This window comes from Astatotilapia calliptera, chromosome 7 (genome assembly GCF_900246225.1).
Source record: "Astatotilapia calliptera chromosome 7, fAstCal1.2, whole genome shotgun sequence".
Lineage (NCBI taxonomy): Eukaryota > Metazoa > Chordata > Actinopteri > Cichliformes > Cichlidae > Astatotilapia > Astatotilapia calliptera.
Genome location: NC_039308.1, coordinates 256448 through 273875, shown reverse-complemented (window position 1 = coordinate 273875; position 17428 = coordinate 256448). Strand labels below are relative to the sequence as shown.

Genomic DNA, 17428 nt, shown 5'->3' with positions numbered 1-17428 from the left:
CCAAGGATTTCGAAAACTATTAACCCAAGGACTGCTAATACTAAGACTGCTAAACATGAAGTGGACGGCGGATTCATTTTTGCTAGGTCTGTTTTTGTCGACCCAATACATATTAACCCTAAGCCTGCCGTTTCTAAGACTGTTTTTTCTGAGCCTGCTCCTTTGCCTGTTCGTGTTTCTGCTGCCAGGGCAGCTCGGGCCCAGCGTACCCCTGCACCCGTACCAGTTCCTCGGGTGAGGGAGTCTGAGGCCCAGCTGGTCCATGCTCTAGTTTCCAGGCCAGCTGAGGCTCTGTCGGTTTCTGCACCCGTACCAGCTCCTCGGGTGGGAAGGGCAGTTGCCCAGCCGTTGCCGGTGCCTGTCCCGGCTTCCGGGGTGAGGGGGGCTGTGAACCAGTCCACCCCTGCACCCATGCCGGTCCCCAGGGTGAGGTCAGCCAGGATACAGCCCGTCTCCGCACCCGTACCTACTCCTCGGGTGGGAGTGGCTAGTGTCCAGCAGGTGCCTGCACCCGTTCCTGTTTCTACTGAAGGCTCAGGAGAATTCAGTCCGCAACCAACACCACCATCACTACTGCATGCTTTTCAGTCTATAGCTCAGTCATTAGCTCTGTTAGCAGCCCAGTCAATAGTTCATTTTCCTGTGTTTCCGTTAGCTCAGCCCTTAGCCCACTGTGCAGCTCGGCCAGCTCCCCATTGTTCAGCTCAGTCATGCGCTCCATCACCTGCTCAGCCTTCTGTCCAGCCGGTGGTCTCTACACCTGCTGGTCATGCTTCATTTGCTGGAGGTTCAGGAGAACCCAGCCAGCCTCATGTTTCGTCTGCTGGAGGTTCGGGAGAACCCAGCCAGCTTCATGTTTCGTCTGCTGGAGGTTCGGGAGAACCCAGCCAGCTTCATGTTTCGTCTGCTGGAGGTTCGGGAGAACCCAGCCAGCTTCATGTTTCGTCTGCTGGAGGTTCGGGAGAACCCAGCCAGCTTCATGTTTCGTCTGCTGGAGGTTCGGGAGAACCCAGCCAGCTTCATGTTTCGTCTGCTGGAGGTTCGGGAGAACCCAGCCAGCTTCATGTTTCGTCTGCTGGAGGTTCGGGAGAACCCAGCCAGCTTCATGTTTCGTCTGCTGGAGGTTCGGGAGAACCCAGCCAGCTTCATGTTTCGTCTGCTGGAGGTTCGGGAGAACCCAGCCAGCTTCATGTTTCGTCTGCTGGAGGTTCGGGAGAACCACATCAGCCTCATGCTTCGTCAGCTGGAGGGCCTGAGGAGCCCGTCTGGCCACCTTCTGTTTCACCACCTGTGGCTGCCTCACTGTCACCTGGTTCTGCCTGTGCTTCGTCAGCCGCAGCTCCAGCCTGTGCTTCGTCAGCCGCAGCCTCAGAGCCTTCGTCCTCGCCTGGTCCGGCTTCTGCATCAGAGCCTTCGTCCTCGCCTGGTCCGGCTTCTGCATCAGAGCCTTCGTCCTCGCCTGGTCCGGCTTCTGCATCAGCTGCTCCTGCTCCACCTGGTCCGGCCTCATCCGAGTCTTCCTCGGCTCCTGCTTCTGCCTCGCCTGGTCCGGCCTCTGCTTCAGCGTCGCCTGGTCCTACGGCTGTTATGCCGCCGCCCAAGCCTCGCTCTGCACCCGGGAATCTTCGGCCACCTGCTGGACGTCGCCGCCGTCGAGGTCGGCCACCTGAACTGTTTCTACGCCGTTGCCGTCCGCACGGTCGGCCCCCTGAACTGTTTCTACGCCGTTGCCGTCCGCACGGTCGGCCCCCTGAACGGTTTCCATGTCGCCACCATTGCCGTCCGCACGGACGGCCCCCGGAACTGTTCGACCATGGACTTCTGTGCCGTCGGCCTCCGGGCCGGCCCCCTGAGGAGTCGTGAACTGTTCCCTGCACTCCTTTGCTTTTGGTGGACATTTTGGTTTTGTGGCCTTGTTTCTGGCCCTCCGTCCTGGGCCCCCGCCGCCCGCCCTTGGTGGGTTGTCTTTTTGTTTTGTCTTTTCGGGGTTTTGGGCGTCTGGAATCCGCCCTTGAAGGGGGGGCTCTGTCATGATCCTGGGTCTGCTGACCCAGCGTTTTGTGTTTAGTTTATGTAGCCTTCAGGTTTCCTAAGTTTATCATTATCATGCCTAGGTGTTACTAGTTATTTTCCCCTCGTGTTTCCACTATGTTAAGTCTCCCCTGCTTTCATGTATTTTATGTCTGTGGCGTATGTTGTCAGTCCAGGTTGTCATGTTTATATCTCACTGTTTCCTGTCTTATTGTGAAGAGGTCTGGTGTGTCTGTGTTCATCGTGTTCAGTTTTACTCCCCCATTGTCACGTCGTTATGTTCATGTGTGTCAGCTGGTTCCCCATGTGTTGCCACTTCCCTCATTATCCTCCTGTGTCCATTTAGTCTGTGTGCTCTCAGCCATTCTTGGTCAGGTCGTCTGCTCATCCATGTCTCATCTCCAGGTACCCATGTCAGTTCATTATGGTTAAGGTTTTTCATGTTTTGTTATTAGTTCACCCAGTTTAGGTTATTGTTTAGTTTTCACCCATGCCCTATTATTTTGTACCCTTGTTTCTTGCCTTATTAAATGGCTTGTTTTGTTAATCCACACCACGTTTTGGTCTGCGCTTGAGTCCTTCCCTGCAACACATACGGTCTGCCCCAGCCAGACCGTGACACCCGCGAACAGATGCCATTTTTGGCCATAAAAAAAATCCAACTTTTTTTGGTTTAAAATGAGAAAACTGCTATTGATGATAAAAATTGTATATTTATAATAATTAAATAATTTTTGAATTATTGAATTGATGAGTTATGAAATATAATAATAATATTAATATAATATTGTTTATTAATATCATATTTTTATGGCTACCCTTTGTTTTATTACTTCCTAGGTCATAAATCACAACCCCCTTATATCGTTTGACATAAGGAGGTTAATATCCCTCCTCACCCGTCCCAACCCGAGAATTACCACAATCACCACACCACAGATTCAGTTTGTATTTTCTCCAGGATTTCACACAACCCTGGAAAAACTAATTAATACATTATGGGCTTGGATTGACAATATCATGAATGAAACATGCTTTATTTGGAAGCAGCCCACCCCCTCCCTTTTCGACAGGTTGTGTGTGAGACACAGCTGCACGCAGGCGCACCGAGGGCTCTCGCGCTCACTTTTCCGCGTATATGTGTGTGATAGAATTCAGAAAACACATCCGTGCAAATTATAAGTGTATAGCATGATGTCTGGTGTTTTTGTGTTTGTTGGTTTGTTTTTATTTTGTTTTATTTTGCAAGCTGGTTATTAGACGCCCCTCTGCTCCCTGTGCAGCAAGCAGCAGGTGCTCCTCGCAATGCAATCCCCAAAAAGCACTGGCATGACGTCAGGGTAGCATGGGTGTGAGCAACTTTTTTTCTCTATGCCCGTGATTACTGTGTTTCTTCACAAACAAACAAAAATCAGAAGACTTTGTGTGTGTGTGTGTGTGTGTGTGTGTGTGTGTGTGTGTGTGTGTGTGTGTGTGTGTGTGTGTGTGTGTGTGTGTGTGTGTGTGTGTGTGTGTGTGTGTGTGATAGACAGACTGTTTCCAGGAAATCAGGATGTGGGAGTCTCTTTGGGAGAACACAGTTCCTACATCTGTTTCTTTGTGTGTGTCTTGTAACTAATGTGGGAGGAGCCATTAACAAACAGCTGGAGCAGAGAGCTGATCACTGAAAACAGATTCAGACAGAGAGACAGACAGAGCTGTATCAGAGAGAGGTGGGACGCCGAAGACAGAAAAATGTCTTTTTTTGATTTCTGGAGCAGCACGAAGGAGAGAGGCGCGCTGCTGAGGAGAGCCAATCAGCTGAGGCTGAATCCTTCACAGCTGTAAGTCTGATTTAAACTGGTTTTCAGTGAAACGTGTGGGACAGTGATAGACTTTGGTTCACAAACCTGCAGCAGTAGAAGGACACGCACATGTTCGAGCACAGACTGCTCAGATTTCTGCAGAAAACTCTGAACAAAATAAAACAGAAAGAGAGGAGTAGCTGTCCTTTGTGTGGGGCCTGCAGGTGCAGGTCTATTTACCACTGATCGTTAGGGATGGGTACCGGTAATGGCACCGGTTCTGACATAAACGGTAGTAACCAGACCGAAAAGCAGCGCACATTTCGGTGTTTATTTCGGTGCTTTTTCCCCCCATGAGATGTCACACACTTTGGATTCTAGCCAATCATTTTACCTTTCCAAGGATAGTAGGCGGGTCCAGGTACGTACGTTCTTTTAGAGCAGAGCTACAGATTAAAAATGCCCAAGGCGAAGTGGTCAATAGTCTGGCTGTACTTCACAGCAAAAGATGCAAACTCAGCAGCCTGCAACAAGTGCTTTAAGGTGATACTGTGATAATGTGCAAAGGAGGTAACACCTCGAATCTGATGAAACACCTGGCGGCGCATAGCGCTTTTAAAAAAGCCGAGAAATGCACCATATTTGATAGCTTGCTGCGAGACCTCACACCGAGCACATCTACTGCGGGTGTGGTGCCTGTTATCGGACCCGGAGTTAGCAACATCCCCCAAAAACCCGAAGAGCAGAGTCCTGGCCCCTAGCCCTGCCAGTGTAGCAGAAATGATGAGGATGATGATGGCAGCAGCACCCGTTCTTCTCTGCGTTATTAAACGTTATTAAATTAATGCATGTAAGGTGAACTAGCAACTAACATGAGAGGTTTTTGGACAAAGTGTGTGTTCTCCATTCTTTAAGCACCGGTTTGAGCACCGTTTAAGCACCGGCACCGTTTCAAAAGTACCGCTTTGGGACTGGTATTGGATAAAACCTAAATGATACCCATCCCTACTGATCGTACGGTATCACTGCGATTTGACCTTTTATCTTGTTTACTGGCTCTTCTCTCTCATACCTCCAAGCTATACAAAGTGCTACAGCCAGGATGTTAACACGTTTTAGTAAGCGAGCCCACATTACTGCTATTATAAAGCCGCTTGCTTTCTTCGATCGCAGACTCAGTATTTATTAGTTTTTCCTTGTACCCAGTTGAGTAATCTGAGTACAAGGTACATAATCTTATTGACAAAACAAAGGCAGAGTGTAGAGTCTACAAGAAAAGGATATCATATAGAGCCGGCTCCACAAACAACATGCACAGTCACCTGAGAACTGTCCACCCATCAGTGCAATGGGAAGATAAAACGCAGTCAGTTGAGTGTGACATTAATATTTCTGAATGCCAACGTTTCCCTTAATTAAAGATCTGGGCGTTCCCCCCCCCCCACCCCCTTTTTTTTCTCCATAATTTATTGCGTTGTGGTTTGCAGTTTTTTTGTGTTGTTTCACTTTAAATTTGTTCAAAAGGAAAAAGCTGAAAATTTAAGAAGTTAAAAGTTGAAATGTATGAAATGTAAATAGTTGTTTTTGTATTTTATAATTTATTTATTACATTATATGTGGAGTGAATAAATAAAAGTATATTTACAGTGGCCCCTAGAGACAAAGCACGTACACACTCCAAAACACAACGGAAGTGCTCCAGGATGCTATGGGCCGTGTTGAGCTTTTGTTACCTAGTGGCTACACAAGCCAGCAAGTACCAACAATCGAATTGGGTGTGTGGTAGTAAATTAAGTTCTTCTTCAATTATTTATATATATATATATATATATATATATATATATATTCTTGGATGTTCGTTGTCTCATCCTGGACTGTGGTCCTGACACTCACCAGTCCCCGGCCCCCTTCCTTCCGCTTAGCGTACAGCCTCAGGGTGCTGGATTTGGGGTGAAACCCTCCATGCATGGTAAGGAGCTTTCTTGTCTTTATGTCAGTGGCTTCTATCTCCTCCTTTGGCCAGCCTATTACCCCAGCAGGGTACCTGATCATGGGCAGGGCGTACGTGTTGATGGCCCGGATCTTGTTCTTACCATTCAGCTGACTCCTCAGGACTTGCCTGACCCTCTGCAGGTACTTGGTGGTTGCAGCTTTTCTAGCGGCCTCTTCATGGTTCCCATTCGCCTGTGGGATCCCCGAGTACTTGTAACTGTCCTCTATGTCTGCAATGTTGCCTTCTGGTAGTTCAATCCCCTCAGTTCTGACTACCTTCCCTCTCTTTGTTACCATCCGACTACACTTCTCCAGTCCGAACGACATTCCAATGTCATTGCTGTATAGCCTGGTAGTGTGGATCAGTGAATCGATGTCTCGTTCACTCTTGGCATACAGCTTGATGTCATCCATGTACAGGAGGTGGCTGACAACTGCTCCGTTCCGTAGTCGGTATCCGTAGCCAGTCTTGTTAATGATCTCACTGAGGGGGTTCAGGCCTATGCAGAACAGCAGTGGGGACAGAGCATCTCCTTGGTAGATCCCGCACTTGATGGTGACTTGTGCTATGGGCTTGGAGTTGGCCTCTAGTGTTGTACACCACATCCCCATTGAGTTCCTGATGAAGGCTCTTAGGGTCCCATTGATCTTGTACAATTCTAGGCATTCCAGTATCCAGCTGTGGGGCATTGAGTCATAGGCCTTCTTGTAATCAATCCAGGCAGTGCACAGGTTGGTCAGTCTGGTCTTGCAGTCTCGGCTGATTGTTCTGTCTACCAGTAGCTGGTGTTTTGCACCTCTGGTATTCTTACCAATTCCTTTCTGTGTCCCGCTCATGTATTGACCCATGTGCCTGTTCATCTTAGCCGATATGATGCCTGACAGGAGCTTCCATGTAGTACTGAGGCAGGTTATTGGTCGGTAGTTGGAGGGGACCGGTCCCTTCTTGGGGTCCTTGGGGATCAGGACCGTCCGGCCTTCAGTTAGCCATTCCGGGTGTCTCTCGTTAACTAGCAGCTGGTTCATTTGTGCTGCCAGACGCTCGTGGAGTGCAGTTAGCTTCTTCAGCCAGTAGGCGTGAACCATGTCGGGCCCTGGTGCTGTCCAACTCTTCATACTGGAGACCCTTTCTTGGATATCTGCCACTGTGATGGTTACTGGACCCTGTTTAGGGAGGTCGCTGTGGTCTGCCCTCAGATCCTCTAGCCACTGAGCATTGCCGTTATGGGTTGCATCCTTCTCCCATATGCTCTTCCAGTATTGCTCCGTCTCCAGCCTTGGTGGTGCTGTTCTCTTATTGTTCCCTTGCCACTGAGAGTACACCTTTGCTGGTTCTGTGGAGAACAGCTGGTTTATTCTCCTGCCTTCTATCTCTCTGGTGTACCTCCTCAAGCGGCTGGCCAAGGCTGTGAGTCTTTGCTTGGCAGTTTCCAAGGCCTCAGGTATGGACAGCTTGCTGTATTTCTTAGGCACCTTATTTGTCGCACCTTTCTGCAACTCCGTTAGTTGGCTAACCTCCCTCCGTGCTACTTTGATCTTGCCCTCTAGCCTCCTTCTCCATGGAGGGTACTGCCCCTTGTACATTCATATTATTAATATACTAATATATATATATTAGACAGTTATATATAGAGGATGTGGAGGGTGAAGGTAACGGTGGTCCCTGTGGTAATCGGAGCACTAGGTGCGGTGACTCCCAAGCTAGGCGAGTGGCTCCAGCAGATCCCGGGAACAACATCGGAGATCTCTGTCCAGAAGAGCGCAGTCCTGGGAACAGCTAAGATACTGCGCAGGATCCTCAAGCTCCCAGGCCTCTGGTAGAGGACCCGAGCTTGAAGGATAAACCACCCGCAGGGGCGTGCTGGGTGTTTTTATATATATATATATATATATATATATATATACCTGTGGGCGGTTTATCCTTCAAGCTCGGGTCCTCTACCAGAGGCCTGGGAGCTTGAGGATCCTGCGCAGTATCTTAGCTGTTCCCAGGACTGCGCTCTTCTGGACAGAGATCTCCAATGTTGTTCCCGGGATCCGCTGGAGCCACTCGCCTAGCTTGGGAGTCACCGCACCTAGTGCTCCGATTACCACGGGGACCACCGTTACCTTCACCCTCCACATCCTCTCGAGCTCTTCTCTGAGCCCTTGGTATTTCTCCAGCTTCTCGTGTTCCTTCTTCCTGATGTTGCTGTCATTGGGAACCGCTACATCGATCATTACGGCCGTCTTCTTCTGTTTGTCTACCACCACTATGTCCGGTTGGTTAGCCACCACCATTTTGTCCATCTGTATCTGGAAGTCCCACAGGATCTTAGCTCGGTCATTCTCCACCACCCTTGGGGGCATCTCCCATTTTGAGCTCAGGACTTCCAGGTTATACTCGGCACAGATGTTCCTGTACACTATGCCGGCCACTTGGTTATGGCGTTCCATGTATGCCTTGCCTGCTAGCATCTTGCATCCTGCTGTTACAGTGGGGCAAAAAAGTATTTAGTCAGCCACCGATTGTGCAAGTTCCCCCACCTAAAATGATGACAGAGGTCAGTAATTTGCACCAGAGGTACACTTCAACTGTGAGAGACAGAATGTGAAAAAAAAATCCATGAATCCACATGGTAGGATTTGTAAAGAATTTATTGGTAAATCAGGGTGGAAAATAAGTATTTGGTCAATAACAAAAATACAACTCAATACTTTGTAACATAACCTTTGTTGGCAATAACAGAGGTCAAACGTTTACTATAGGTCTTTACCAGGTTTGCACACACAGTAGCTGGTATTTTGGCCCATTCCTCCATGCAGATCTTCTCGAGAGCAGTGATGTTTTGGGGCTGTCGCCGAGCAACACAGACTTTCAACTCCCGCCACAGATTTTCTATGGGGTTGAGGTCTGGAGACTGGCTAGGCCACTCCAGGACTTTCAAATGCTTCTTACGGAGCCACTCCTTTGTTGCCCGGGCGGTGTGTTTTGGATCATTGTCACGTTGGAAGACCCAGCCTCGTTTCATCTTCAAAGTTCTCACTGATGGAAGGAGGTTTTGGCTCAAAATCTCACGATACATGGCCCCATTCATTCTGTCCTTAACACGGATCAGTCGTCCTGTCCCCTTGGCAGAAAAACAGCCCCATAGCATGATGTTTCCACCCCCATGCTTCACAGTAGGTATGGTGTTCTTGGGATGCAACTCAGTATTCTTCTTCCTCCAAACACGACGAGTTGAGTTTATACCAAAAAGTTCTACTTTGGTTTCATCTGACCACATGACATTCTCCCAATCCTCAGCTGTATCATCCATGTGCTCTCTGGCAAACTTCAGACGGGCCTGGACATGCACTGGCTTCAGCAGCGGAACACGTCTGGCACTGCGGGATTTGATTCCCTGCCGTTGTAGTGTGTTACTGATGGTGACCTTTGTTACTTTGGTCCCAGCTCTCTGCAGGTCATTCACCAGGTCCCCCCGTGTGGTTCTGGGATCTTTGCTCACCGTTCTCATGATCATTTTGACCCCACGGGATGAGATCTTGCGTGGAGCCCCAGATCGAGGGAGATTATCAGTGGTCTTGTATGTCTTCCATTTTCTGATGATTGCTCCCACAGTTGATTTTTTCACACCAAGCTGCTTGCCTATTGTAGATTCACTCTTCCCAGTCTGGTGCAGGTCTACAATACTTTTCCTGGTGTCCTTCGAAAGCTCTTTGGTCTTGGCCATGGCGGAGTTTGAAGTCTGACTGTTTGAGGCTGTGGACAGGTGTCTTTTATACAGATGATGAGTTCAAACAGGTGCCATTCATACAGGTAACGAGTGGGGGACAGAAAAGCGTCTTACAGAAGACGTTACAGGTCTGTGAGAGCCAGAGATTTTCCTTGTTTGAGGTGACCAAATACTTATTTTCCACCCTGATTTACGAATAAATTCTTTACAAATCCTACCATGTGAATTCATGGATTTTTTTTTCACATTCTGTCTCTCACAGTTGAAGTGTACCTCTGGTGCAAATTACTGACCTCTGTCATCATTTTAAGTGGGGGAACTTGCACAATCGGTGGCTGACTAAATACTTTTTTGCCCCACTGTATGTGCTGGATTGTCTCTGGGGCATTTTTACACAGCCTGCACCTGGGGTCTTGCCTGGTGTGATAGACCCCAGCCTCTATGGATCTTGTACTCAGAGCTTGTTCTTGTGCTGCCATGATTAGTGCCTCTGTGCTGTCTTTCAGTCCAGCTTTGTCCAGCCACTGGTAGGCTTTCTGGATATCAGCCACCTCCTCTATCTGCCGGTGGTACATACCGTGCAGGGGCCTGTCCTTCCATGATGGTTCCTCGTCTCCCTCCTCTTTCTTGGGTTTCTGCTGCCTGAGGTATTCACTGAGCACTCGGTCAGTTGGAGCCATCTTCCCAATGTATTCTTGGATGTTTGTTGTCTCATCCTGGACTGTGGTCCTGACACTCACCAGTCCCCGGCCCCCTTCCTTCCGCTTAGCGTACAGCCTCAGGGTGCTGGACTTGGGGTGAAACCCTCCATGCATGGTAAGGAGCTTTCTTGTCTTTATGTCAGTGGCTTCTATCTCCTCCTTTGGCCAGCCTATTACCCCAGCAGGGTACCTGATCATGGGCAGGGCGTACGTGTTGATGGCCCGGATCTTGTTCTTACCATTCAGCTGACTCCTCAGGACTTGCCTGACCCTCTGCAGGTACTTGGTGGTTGCAGCTTTTCTAGCGGCCTCTTCATGGTTCCCATTCGCCTGCGGGATCCCCAGGTACTTGTAACTGTCCTCTATGTCTGCAATGTTGCCTTCTGGTAGTCCAATCCCCTCAGTTCTGACTACCTTCCCTCTCTTCGTTACCATCCGACTACACTTCTCCAGTCCGAACGACATTCCAATGTCATTGCTGTATAGCCTGGTAGTGTGGATCAGTGAATCGATGTCTCGTTCACTCTTGGCATACAGCTTGATGTCATCCATGTACAGGAGGTGGCTGACAACTGCTCCGTTCCGTAGTTGGTATCCGTAGCCAGTCTTGTTAATGATCTCACTGAGGGGGTTCAGGCCTATGCAGAACAGCAGTGGGGACAGAGCATCTCCTTGGTAGATCCCGCACTTGATGGTGACTTGTGCTATGGGCTTGGAGTTGGCCTCTAGTGTTGTACGCCACATCCCCATTGAGTTCCTGATGAAGGCTCATAGGGTCCTGTTGATCTTGTACAATTCTAGGCATTCCAGTATCCAGCTGTGGGGTATTGTGGGCGACCGTGGCTCAGGGGGTTGGGAATCGCATCTGTAACCGGAAGGTCGCCGGTTCGATCCCTGGGCTCTCTGTCCTGGTCGTTGTGTCCTTGGGCAAGACACTTTACCCTACTTACCTACTGGTGTTGGCCAGAGGGGCCGATGGCGCAATATGGCAGCCTTGCTTCTGTCAGTCTGCCCCAGGACAGCTGTGGCTACAACTGTAGTTTGCCTGAAGTGTACCTCTGGTGCAAATTACTGACCTCTGTCATCATTTTAAGTGGGGGAACTTGCACAATCGGTGGCTGACTACATACTTTTTTGCCCCACTGTATATATATATATATATATATATGATTGTTTGTGTATTAATACAAAAACAATAGACATGCATTCGATTGTGTAATTTAAATGATCTAGGTAGCTCTGTTTTGGAAGTTCAGTTAGAAATGTGTTTTGGAGTTTTTACGTGCTTTGGAATTTCTAAGTGCTTTGGAGTTTGTACGTGTTTCGTCTCTAGGGGCCCCCATAAATATTTATATATAAACATACATAAAGAAAACCAAGTTTTTTTACATTACTAATTCCTTTTGTGCATAATTTTATATTATTGTTAATAATAAATTAATTAAAGCAACAAAACAACCTGAAGAGCTGGTTGGGAGCCGAAAGGGCCGGTTCTCTAAAAAGAGCCGGAAATCCCATCACTATTAGCAAGCAGTTTGCTGACTGTAGCGTGGGAGATGGGTGGTCTCGTAGGGTGTCTTGCATTGAAATCTGCTGCAATGACCCGGTTACTGCATTCACCAGATATCAACACAATTTCGATCCGCTCCTCACGTGTTAACCTCTTCAACATGTCAATGGCTGTGAACAAAGAGAAACTTGTAAATAACTCATGAAAGAATAAAGTTACGTTGAAACCAAGCACACCATTGTTTTTCTTGTGACATTACCAGTAAGTTTGATGTGTCACATGGCCCTCTTCCTATAGAGATTGACAGACCACATGACTTTCACGCATTGCATGCCGTGAACTCGTGGCAAAACAATCCAAGTACCTGCATCAAATGCAAGCATTTGCAGCACCGCAAAACGTTCATTCTTCGGTTCCAATAAATTCTTGCTTTGTCTTTGTCTTTGCCCCCCAAAAAGGTATGTACAAAATGAAGGAGAACAATGCCGGTCTGTATAAAGACAGACTTGATGAAAAGTCAAAGAAAAGATACGAGGAAAAAAATCAAACCAGTGAAAGGGTCAGACCCTCACGAGCACACAGAGGGACAAAATACGTTAGCGTGCTGCCCAACTTCACCACGCTCATATTTATAATCATACGGTTCTTGGAGTGAGTGCATACACTCGTGAAGTTTAGTAACTTCAGGTCACTGCAACAAGCCCAGGTACAGTTTACCGACGGATGGGTACAGGACCTTGAAATGCACCGTGTAGAACGAAAGACCATCGTACGTATCATAAGTTTACCAGTCTCACAAATCGTCTTCATAAATACACATTCGTTAACCGTTTATTAATATAACCTTTGAGCTCAACGGTAATTAATTAGTAGTGGAAATAATTTCTGGTAGCATCACAGAAATGTAGCAGTGACAATAATATTGTATGCTGTAATCGTACTGGGCAATTAGTAAGTAAGTAAGTAAAATTTTATTTATATAGCACATTTCTTGATAAAAGATCACAAAGTGCTTTACAAGGTATAGGAACAGATTAAAAAGACAAAGTACAGTCAAAAGTTAACAAAATGCAATTTTAAAAAGATGTGTTTTTAGCTGTTTTTTAAAAGTAATCAGTGAATCAGCAGATCTTAAGTTCTGAGGAAGAGAATTCCACAGTCTGGTGGCCACAGTAGCAAAAGCTCGATCACCCCTAGTTTTCAGTCTCGTATACTGAATAACAAGTAATCCCTGACCACAAGACCTCAGAGACCTACTAGGGGCATAGGGCTGTAAAAGTTCAATGATGTATGATGGTGCTTGTTCTTGAAGAGCCTTAAATGTCAGAACCAGAATCTTAAAGTGGACTCTGAATTCGATAGGGAGCCAGTGTAACTGTATAAGCAACAGTGTTATATGTGAGTATTTCGATGTTTTCGTCAGAAGCCTTGCTGCAGCATTTTGGACAGTCTGCAGACGCTCCAGGGAACTTTTGTTTAGACATGTGAACAGTGAATTGCAATAGTCCAGTCGTGATGAAATAAAAGCATGAATAACAATCTCCAGTTCAGTATGAGATATTATGGGGCTCAATTTAGAAATATTTCTTAAATGATAGAAGCAAGACCGAACCAGAGATTTGACGTGAATATCCAATGTAAGAGCAGGATCGAAGGTTATCCCTAGGTTCCTGATAGATGGTTTCACAAATGTTGAAAGGGGACCAAGAGCATTCATTATGCTGGGTACATGTCTGTCTGGAGCACATAAAAGGACTTCAGTTTTATTTTCATTTAGTTGGAGGAAATTGTCGGCCATCCAACCTTTGATGGTTTCCAAACACACATTTAAAATCCGCAGCTTAGAAGCATCTTCAGGTTTAAAAGATATATAGAGTTGGATGTCGTCTGCGTAGCAGTGGTAACAAATATCCTCAAAAGGGCTCAAAATATGCTGGAGAGGAAGTAAATAAATTAAAAACAATAATGGCCCCAGCACAGAGCCTTGTGGCACACCAAAGGACAGGGACGTAGAAGATGACCTGTACTTAGAAACTGCCACAGAAGAGTATCGTTCACAAAGATACGAGGAGAACCACTCTAAGGCAGACCCAGATACACCGACCCAGTATTTCAGCCTATCAAGCAAAATATAATGGTCAACGGTGTCAAAGGCCGACGTGAGATCCAACATTAAGAGAACAGAACACTTACCTGCATCGTTTTGCATCAGAATGTCATTGGAAACTCTAAGAAGGGCTGTTTCAGTAGAATGAGCTTTACGAAAGCCAGACTGAAATTTGTCAAGGATATTATATTTGTCTAAAACTTCTGTAAGCTGCTTAGCCGCAATCTTCTCTAAAATCTTAGCAATTAACGGTATTTTTGAGATCGGTCTGTAGTTGCTAGTGAGAGATGGGTCCAGCATAGGCTTTTTTAACAGGGGGTATATAACAGCAGTTTTAAAATAAGCAGGGACTTTGTCAGATCCCAAAGAGGTGTTAATTATAGTGAGCATACAGGGACCAATAGAGTAAAAGACATTTTTGAATAACGATGCGGGTAAAATGTCGAGTGAACAAGAGGATACTTTTGTTGCACTAACTATTTTTCCCAGCTCGGATAGTGAAACAGGTAAAAATCTTTCTAAAACAACAGGCCGAACTGGCGTGGGAACTGACAGTGCAGATGCTGATGGGGACAATTTTTTCCTTATATTGCTAATTTTTTCTAAAAAGAAAGCAAGAAATGTTTCACAGTCTTCAGCAGAAGAAATAATGGCAGCAGGTGGAGCAGGAGTAATGATATCAGTAATAGTATCAAATAAGACCTTAGGATTACCTCTGCTCTTTGCAACCAACTGAGAAAAGTAAGCAGCCCTTGCATCTCTAATAGCATTGTTAAAAGAGGCTAAAAGATCCTTTAAATAAAGGAGATGAACATTTAAATGAGTTTTCCTCCATAACCACTCAGCTTTACGACAATTATGTTTTATAGAGCGGATGTTGTCATTTAGCCAAGGTAGGGACTTGGAAACAGGCACAGGTCTCATTTTAACCGGACAGATTTCATCTAAGATCGAAAGACAATGATGATTAAATAGATCTGTTGAGAAATCAACACCGTTTTGTGGGGATAGTGTTAAATTAAAAGCATCTGAGAACTTCTGCGCTGTGGAGGAATTTATAATGCACGACATAACTGCCCGGTGAACAGGAGACATAGGCTCATGAAAAGACATGTTAAAAAGAATACAATAATGGTCAGAGATAAAAATGTCCTTAGAACAAATACAATCAATATTCAAACCCAAGGTAAAGACAAGGTCCAGTGTGTGACCTTTGTTATGTGTGGGGCCGGACACATGCTGGATAAAATGAAAAGAATCCATAATGTTGATAAAACCCCTGGCAAAGAGGTCGGACTCATCATCAACATGTATATTAAAATCCCCCACTAAAAGCAATTTGGACAACCTCATAGTAGAGGACAGGAAGTCGCTAAACTCCGCTAAAAACAAGCTGTTTGGGCCGGGTGGACGATACACCACAGCACAGTAAAAAGGATCCTTACTGCCGATTTTAATGAGCTGCAATTCAAAAGAAAGAAAGTGTCCAACTTTCACTGAACGGCAGTTGAAACGGCTCTGAAATGCCACCGCGAGACCTCCTCCACGACCAGATCCCCGAGGCTGGCTGATGACAGAAAAGCCATTTGGGCACATTTCAATAAGAGACGAATAGTCCAAGCCCCGCTGCCAGGTCTTGGTCAGAAGCAAGAAGTCCAGATTTTTAGAAGCAATAAAATCGTTAAGCACAAACGATTTATTAGTCAAAGATCGGGCATTAAAGAGCGCCATAGTCAGCGGGGTGAGAGCATCATTATTGGGAGAAGCTCGAGTTAAAGGACGTAAATACTCGAGATTAGAGCCTTCACGTTCGTATATTCCACTCACCGAGGGGATGAAAAGCGAGTCAGCAGGAGAGTCTGGATGAACCCTTCTGAGGTAGCACGGTCTCGGAGAGCCAGGCCCTGTATATCCAAGCAGGGCCGTGGAGAACAAATTCCTCTCTATGGAGCTGTTTTGAGCGTAAGTAACAGAGCACGCACGACATCGCTTTCCAATCAGCCCCCGTCGCCAGAAAAGCCTAAGCTTCACCTGGATACCTGATCTCCTTCCTCTTCTTCTCCGTGATCTACGGGGAACGCTGAGAACGCTGGCCGAGGATCCAGCCACTGGCGGTAGATGGAAAGTGCCAAAGGAGTGCGGGGAAAAGTGCGGAGAATGGAAAGTGCCAAAGGAGGAGGACGATGAAACATCTTCGGCCATCATTGAAGATCGGATTGATAACAGCATCAAACGATCATAAACCAAGGCAGCCAGAACATCATTGATACAAATAAAAAACAGCAGAGTAGAGAAAAAAACACGACGATAGAACGTGACAAACTGCACCCGGCAGCGGCGAAGCCAAACACAGGCGCCATCATACCGGAAGTGCTGATACAAAACAACTGTTTTATCCTGTGAATAAAAGTATATGTTTTTGTCACTGTACCATGGTAATAACAGAAGCGAAACACAATATTGTGTCAGGAAAATTCACTATTTATGCACAATAAACAAAGGAGCATAGCACGACAATTTCTGTTCAGCGCCAGACTTGCTTGTAACCTATATCACCAATTATGTTAAGAAAAATGACGCATTAACTACAACAGCAGACTGACCTTTGTGTAAATGCTTGGAGCAGACTAACCTGTGAGCTGGAGTGTTCTGGGACGTTATATTTGGTCTTTGAATGGCTGCAATCCAGTCGCCTCTTTGTTACTTCGGAAACATGGCTCGAACAATTTCTCTTCAACGACGTAATCCGATAACAACTGATCTCTTTACCCGTCGGCTTTCCGTGGCTGTCATGCGACCGGCTATTGCAGTTAATAATACAACGGCTTCTTGACATTTTTGTGTTTCTTTTTATCGCTGTATAACTGATTTTAATTGAAAGCCTGCGTGCGCTAGTACCTCTTGCCACGAGTTCCCAGAATTCCTTGCGGTTTTACCCCTGAGTGACGTCACATTTTCAATCTCTATTGAAGAAACAAAAGTTGTATCCAAGATGGCCGATTTCTAAATGGCCACCATGGTCACCACCCATCTTGAGGAGTTTGCCCCCTCACATATACTAATGTGCCACAAACAGGACTTTAATAATGGATTGGATTTATATAGCGCTTTTCAAGGCACCCAAAGCGCTTTACAATGCCACTATTCATTCACTCTCGCATTCACACACTGGTGGAGGCAGCTACGGTTGTAGCCACAGCAGCCCTGGGGCAGACTGACAGAAGCGAGGCTGCCATATCGTGCCATCGGCCCCTCTGGCCAACACCAGTAGGCAAGTAGGGTAAAGTGTCTTGCCCAAGGACACAACGACCAGGACAGAGAGCCCGGGGATCGAACTGGCGACCTTCTGGTTACAGATACGCTTCCCAACCCCCTGAGCCACAGTCACAATATCACCAACCATTCCCATGTTATTACGCTGTATCCATATAAATGGCCCACCCTGTACACACGCAGTTACTGTCCCTCCATTTACAAAGGCAGAGGCGTCACGGTGTGATTATTTTACGTGTAGTTTTCCTGTGTAATAATATTCAACATTGCTATCAATACATTTTTCAAAAATTGCCTCTCTGTGCCAAATGGGT

The 17428-nt window shown here is 46.5% G+C and overlaps 1 protein-coding gene across 3 annotated transcripts in view; it reads left to right on the top strand.

Annotated features, from left to right (window-relative positions):
* The first annotated feature begins 3715 nt into the window (after positions 1–3715).
* Positions 3716–17428, top strand: part of LOC113024983 (sodium channel protein type 4 subunit alpha B-like) — a 70661-nt gene continuing 56948 nt past the window's right edge. For all 3 annotated transcript variants that reach the window (XM_026172286.1, XM_026172288.1, XM_026172287.1), the window contains exon 1: positions 3716–3854. In XM_026172286.1, coding sequence (XP_026028071.1) covers positions 3766–3854 — 89 coding nt within the window. In that variant the 5' untranslated portion in view covers positions 3716–3765. The remainder of the gene's footprint in view (positions 3855–17428) is intronic.